This window comes from Cynara cardunculus, assembly GCF_001531365.2.
Source record: "Cynara cardunculus var. scolymus isolate 2C chromosome LG 2, CcrdV1, whole genome shotgun sequence".
Lineage (NCBI taxonomy): Eukaryota > Viridiplantae > Streptophyta > Magnoliopsida > Asterales > Asteraceae > Cynara > Cynara cardunculus.
The window spans coordinates 14,634,419-14,641,524 of record NC_037529.1 but is presented as its reverse complement, the minus strand read 5'-3'; the positions used below and the strand labels follow the sequence as shown (position 1 = coordinate 14,641,524).

Genomic DNA, 7,106 nt, shown 5'->3' with positions numbered 1-7,106 from the left:
ATATAATTTAATTTAAGTTTAATAATAAAACAATTTATTTTTGGTTTAATATTATAAATTTTATAAAGATAATAATTAAGTATTCTGTTAGAATTTAACGATTATACTAATTATATTTTAGATTTTTTATATTTAAAATGGGATGTTTATCTTATATTTGATTGTGTTAATCTGCAGTTAGTTACACGAATTCAGATATGGTATGAAATCGGATAGCGATGAACAGGTTTAAGAGTTTTAGCCAAATGCTTTATAAGATAGTATAGATTACAAAAATAACCTAAAAATATTTTTTTCTTCAAAAATAACCTCCAATTTCAAAATTTTCATGAAATGAGAAAGGCCCCGCAAAAATCCATGTGGGCCCCACATACATGGAAAAAGTTGCCGTTAATGTGATCGAGCATGGTAGGTTTCATGCCGGAGAAATCGAATCGTGCCGTCGGGCGCAAAATGGTCCACCCCCGCCTTCACATGATCATCACCCCTATGCACTGATATGATACTTCCACTTTTTCGTTTTTGAAGGAATGGACCTAAAGAAAGAATAAAATTCACAATTTTGCTCCACCAATTACGAATTCATAGGGTATTTCATGATTAGCGTTAAAAATCAAGTATTTGTTGAATATTTGTTGCAAGAAGGGCCATTTTTGTGATGTTCTCTATAGATAAATCCATTTTATATACGTAATTACTCAATCATAATTCTTGCGTAGCCATATCCATACACAAACTACTAAAGGATCCACTACAAACCAAAAACATCTTAGAGGTTGTCAAATGATGTTTCTTACGTAACGCAGAGCTACTTTATAGAGAAGAGATTGTTCACTTCCATAGCGGTCGTTAAAGAATTACTGAAGGTTTATATAACGACTGCATCAACACATATAAGAGAGTATATATATAAGCTAAACAAACTTGCAATATAAAAATCCATTCAGTTATCAAGTAGAATCCTCCAATAAGGGGAAAAAAAGGCTTTTCAAATGAGGAGGGATGTTGATGACAGGTACTCATTAGCAACATTTGCAAATGAGAAAGGGATTTGAGAAGGAAGAGAGATGACTAAGGAGAGGTAAACGTCGGGACAAACAAGGGGAAGAGCAAAGCAGTCGTGGGATATTTGGGTGACGTTTGTTTTTTAAGAGGTGCTGAAGTCTGAAGTCTGAATTCACTTCTGATTTTTAAGAGGTGGTGCTGAAGTCTGAAATCTGAATCAATCAGACTGTTTGTTTTTTGCGTCTGAAATCTGAAGTTTGAAGATGAGAGATCGAGAGTTGATATGGATCGACAGTTGATAGAGTTGAGAGATGAGAGATCGAGACAGAAGAGTTGATCCAGAGAAATCGAGTGTAAAGAGATCAGAGTAGGTAGACGACGATTTGAAATAAGAGGTTTCTCAACCACTTAAATTTTCAGACCTAATAAAAGCTTTTAAGCTCTAAATTGGAAAAAAAAAATACATTGAATCCTCTTATGTCTGACCGATTCAGACTTAAGAGGACATTAAGAGCTTTTTTATTAAAAACAAACAACCCCTTGGTGTTCGAAAACCGTGGTTGGTCTTCCGTATGGGACAACGAAAGGTGATGGAAAGGGAAAGATGGTTGGCGGTGCAAGGGTTATTTAGGATTATATAGTAAAAACTTTAAATACGAATAAAATCGTTAAGATATTTAAAACTATCTCTTGATTTTATATAGCGACCAGTTTTTCTAAACACTTCCTATACAGACTCGGCAAACCTTCTTGCTTGCACAAGATGAGGTGACCTAGTACATGGCAAACGTCTTTCGTGAAATTGAGCCAGTGCTAGACACCATGTTAATTGTCACTTTACCAAGCTTAGAGACTCGATATTTATTATTCGTTTCAGGGGACAAGTTTCTCTTTTTTTATGAATGTTTCAGTATTTAACTATCAGTCAAATTATTTTACTGAATTATACATATTGTATAAAAACCCCAAATTTGGTTGGTATTTTTTGTAAAAAATATGTATAACATCATATAATTTTTATGACATGAAAATTGTAATGATATAGATAGTAACAAGTATATGAAAATGATAATATACAAAATTACGTGGATATGAATTTTTCAAAAGTTATTTCAATAATTAAATAATTATTTAATTTTGATAAAGAATATTTAATTTAATTTAATATTTTAATTATGGCGGCCTCATTTCATTTTGGCAATTTTCAACTCTGAAGGTTTGGGGGTGGTGGGTCCCGTCGTTGAAACCCACGAATAGACGCGTGGCGTGATCATAATACACAACGAAAAATTAATCAAAAATCAAAAAGAAAAATAAAGAAAAGGAGGCGTTTGCACCGCGTTCAACTGTGGCACAGTCTCCCCAACTGCAAAGCGCAATCATTCATTCCTTATAATCCAAGCAAGAATGAATCCCAAATTCTCTCATGTTTTCGTGAAATTTTTATACAGAATTTGATTGACGGATTACAATCATCTTTTTAGCTTTTTCTGATATCCAGAGATCTTTCGATTTGTGTAATTACCAGAGGATCGGAGAATCCCACCATCACGTCACCATTAACGCTATTCGGCGTCATGCCAATTGAGAACACTGCTGGTTATATGATCCCTGTACTGTCTTCCAATGACCTCTCTGACCCCTTTGGCCAACTGGGTTTGGATCTATCTGACTCCGACCTTCGAGAAACCGCGTATGAGATCTTCGTCGGGGCTTGTCGGAGCTCCGGTGGAGGTAGGCCGTTGACTTATGTCTCTCAGTCGTCCGGGAGGTCATCTGACAGAGCGTCATCGTTGCCTTCGCTGCAAAGGTCACTGACGTTGACGGCGGCCAGTAAGGTGAAAAAGGCCCTGGGTATGAAGTCTAAAAAGAAGAACAACGGTTCCGAGTCAGCGACGGAGAATCGGCCGGCTACAGTGGGTGAGCTGATGAGGGTTCAAATGAGAATCTCGGAACAAGTTGATTCTAGGGTTAGGCGTGCATTATTGAGAATTGCCGCTGGACAGGTAATCAAGTTAATAATTTAAACCCTTTAGCTTGTTTCTTCTGCCGTCTACCATTTTTCCTAAATTTACAAAGATTAGGGTTTCTTTAATTTGCAAAAATTAGGATGATTTAGATGTGGGTTCCGTTATACCACTCTAATTGGGGACTTAAAATTTTCACATATGTGTTTGCAACCTGAACCCTAATCATGGCAAGGGAGCGTCCTAGGTTTTTTGTGGAAATTGCAACAATTTAATAGTTGGACTTCTCATGGAGATTGCCAACATTTTGGTTTTTGGCAAATATTCAATCTAGTATAAGTTAGTTTACACTAAATCACAATCTTTTATTCAACATATTACCAAATTTTACATGAACTCATGAAGATTCTATACTTTAGTCAATCAAGATTGTGCTTGTGAAGCTGACTAGGCTCCAATTACAAACGTTTTGCAGCTTGGCAGGCGCATTGAGTCAATAGTTCTACCCGTAGAGCTTTTACAACAGTTTAAGTCTTCTGATTTCCCAACTCAGCGAGAATATGAAGTATGGCAGAGAAGAAACTTGAGGGTACTCGAGGCTGGACTGTTGCTCCACCCTAAACTTCCTCTTGACAGGAAAGACCCATCGGCTCAACAACTCCGCCAGATTATTCGTGGGGCCTACGCACGACCCATGGAGACTGGGAAACATAGTGAAGCAGTTCAAACCCTACGGACTGTTACAATGCAGCTTGCTTGTCGGGCATCTGATGATTTTGCCCCAGACACATGCCATTGGGCAGATGGGGCACCATTGAATCTCCGTCTCTACCAAATCCTTCTAGAAGCTCTTTTTGATGTTGAAGAGCCAACATCTATGATCGAAGAGGTCGATGAAGTGTTAGACCTCATAAAAAAGACATGGGGAATCCTGGGAATAGACCAGAGATTCCATAATCTTTGTTTTTCATGGGTTTTATTCAACCATTACGTATCAACAGGTCAAGTTGAGAATGATTTTCTTTTTGCTGCTGATAACTTATTGCTAGAAGTCAAGAAAGATGCAAAGTCAACTTTGGATTCAGGTTATTCCAAGATTTTGTGTTCGACATTGAACTCGATGTTGGAATGGGCAGAAAGAGGGCTTTTAGCTTACCATGAGTCGTTTTACAGGGGTAACATTGACTTGATGCAAAGTATTCTATCACTTGTGTTATCTGCAGCCACCATTTTGGCAGAAGAAAATCCTAGTGAGTCTGGTAGAAGGAAAGTCATTGATGTTGCAGATGCCAAAGTTGACGTCTATATCAGGTCATCGATGCGCAAAGCTTTTAGTCAGGCAAGTTTTGATCTTTTTGCATTTATCAGTTTTCCATTTGAAAGTAAATGCCGGTTTGTCATGTTTCTAATTACCCTACACCAATCTAGTAGGATAAAAACAAAACCATGAATACTTAATGAAGAGCATATTATTTCAACATTTTAAGGCCATGATAAATGTGCTCTGGTCCTTATTTTGACATATTATCTAAAGTTAAATGTGTATCAAATGTTTGCCTAGAAGAAGAAGAATGGATCAATCTATGAATTTTTGTTGCATTCTGTTTTTATTAACTCAGGAAAGTGAGAAAGTACGCATAAGCCGAAAATCAGCAAAAAGTCAACTAAATCATCTTCCTGCACTCTGCTTGCTTGCCCAAGATGTTACGGATCTTGCTTTTACGGAGAAGGAGATATACAGTCCAATCCTACAAAGATGGCATCCTCTTGCAGTCGGCGTGGCAGTAGCAACTCTCCATTCTTGTTTTGGACAAGAGGTACAGAAATTTGTTTCAGGAATCAATGAGTTGACTCCTGCTGTCATACAAGTGCTAATAGCGGCCGATAAGTTGGAAAAAGATTTAGTACAGATGGCGGTAGAAGATTCAGTCAACAGCGATGATGGTGGAAAGTCCATAATTCAAGAGATGACTCCTTATGAAGCCGAGGCTGTGATTGTAGATCTGGTGAAGTCGTGGATAAAAACTCGAGTTGATAGACTCAAGGAATGGGTTGATAGAACTTTGCAGCAAGAGGTACGCTTCTCACTCTGAAATTCGCTTCATATTTCTCTATCATGTTAATGGTTTGCGTCGCAATTAGAAGATGCTAACATTTTCTATTTTGTGTTGTCCCAAAAAGGAATCAACATCTCTTTTTCTGGAAAGATCGCTTTCAAATTTATCGTTTTGCTTATTAGCCCATTACAAGATGTATGTCGAGTGTAATTGTGATGGTTGACAAATTTTCCCAATTTTGTTTATTTAAGGGATATTTTAGGCATTTGATAATTAATTATTATACCATGCAATAAGTCAAACATTGCCCCGTTTTTGGACGGAGGGCTGCATATTATATGGCGTGACTTATTATCTTTTAATTGCATATTGTACGGTATAATAACCATAAACCAAATGAAACTAGTCCCTTATACCCCACTCGGAGGTGGGGTCCCCCCTCCCTGGGGGTGGGGGATGTACGCAGACCTAACCTCTACCCCATAGAGATTGAGCGGTTGTTTCGATGAATACACCGGGCTTTTGAAAAGTGTGAAACAAGAGGACGTTTTTTTTGACACCATAGAAAAAAAATATTCGAAAAAGCAGAAATTAGAACAAGAAAGAACAGCAACAATAGAAAAACAGAAGTAGGTACAAGAAACATAGCTAAGGTGAGAGAAACCATACACCCCTAGTCTAACTTAGGACTCCGGTAACCTAATTATCGGCTCACTAACCCTACCCTCCATACCCTCCACTCATTGACCTCTAAGCCTAGGCCTTCCCTACGTCTCTCATCCCACCCTTGAACCAACATACAAAAAAATTATACCCGTAACATCTATGTCAGCTTTTTGTGCGTCTTTAATAACTCTTATCAAGGGTCATGCCCTCGGAAATGCCTAAAGCTGCCATGTTCAACCTTTGTTGCTCATCTCGTCTTCTCTTCGCCCCCTTGACTGTCACAGTTAATAACCTCCTCACTGAAGCTGCCATCTATCTCCTACGAACGTGACCAAACCACCTTAATCTTCCCCCTCTCAACTTATCTGGGATCCCCGCAGCTCCCAACACCGCTTGAAAGACCTTGGTCGGTATCCTGTCAAATTAAGCATCTTCATTCCTGCAACTTCCACTTATGATCCTTCCGTCGCCCAATACTCCGACCCATACAACATAGCTGGGTTGATGGCTATTCTGTAAGTTTTCCCTACGGTATTAGTGGAACCTTCTTGTCACACATGACACAACACCCCCGTAGAAGCCCTCCACTTTAGCTTTCCCATCTTTATGCAATGGTTATGGCACCCTCAACCTCAAGCTGATTTTAAATCATAGAGCCTAGATAATTTGAAACAATCATTTTGGGGCACCTTCAATGTTGACTTCCAAACCCCCACAATATTTATTTGATCTTAGAGCAACTAATGCGTAGGCCTTGTGATTACTAAGCAACCCTCCTCTGCTCCAACCTCTCATTCATGTTCTCCTTGGATTATGCTATCAGCACAGGCAACACTATATAAATGAATAAAAAAAGGAGATATATTGTATTATCGTGTAGGATGGTCATCATGAAGCTGGAAACAGTGTCTTTGCAAATATAAAAAAGACAGGTCACATACAAAGAGTTATCCCAAACTCTTGCAAATTTGAGAAGCTTTTGTGCATTGGGTTGTGCTCTTTTGGACCATCATGAAACTATAGTGGGACATTAGACTAGCAAGAAAGTCTGTATGTGTTTCTCTAGCATACTTGAAATGGATTCTCTTGATTTTTAAGCACATTTAGCATACAGATAAAGAAAGTAAGCAGACGTCTCGTCTAAGTAAGGCAAGGAAGCCTCATAAGAGTGGCATATTCCAATATCTTCATAAGAACACGACAATATGGATGAGAAGATCCTTCATCACTTGTTTGATGCTCTAATCACCAGATAATAAAAGTGCATGCACAATTGTTTTTATCAGTTCATTAATATGTTTAGCTTATCTGTTTTTCTCCATGTCTCTCACTCTTCACTAGTTGGGGGTCTTCATGGAAACAACTGTTCTGCTCTTTAGGGTAGAGGCCAGGTATTCATACATCTTAACCC

General features: G+C 38.2%; 1 protein-coding gene across 2 annotated transcripts in view; it reads left to right on the top strand.

Annotated features, from left to right (window-relative positions):
• Positions 1-2,402: 2,402 nt before the first annotated feature.
• Positions 2,403-7,106, top strand: part of LOC112507602 (protein unc-13 homolog) — a 6,515-nt gene continuing 1,811 nt past the window's right edge. Inside the window, exons 1-4 of one of the 2 annotated variants that reach the window (XM_025112252.1) lie at positions 2,403-3,011; positions 3,448-4,057; positions 4,196-4,311; positions 4,592-5,047. In XM_025112252.1, the coding sequence (XP_024968020.1) occupies positions 2,583-3,011; positions 3,448-4,057; positions 4,196-4,311; positions 4,592-5,047 (1,611 nt within the window). In that variant the 5' untranslated portion in view covers positions 2,403-2,582. Of the gene's footprint in view, positions 3,012-3,447; positions 4,312-4,591; positions 5,048-7,106 lie in introns of both variants that reach the window. The other variant, XM_025112251.1, reaches the window with a different exon arrangement.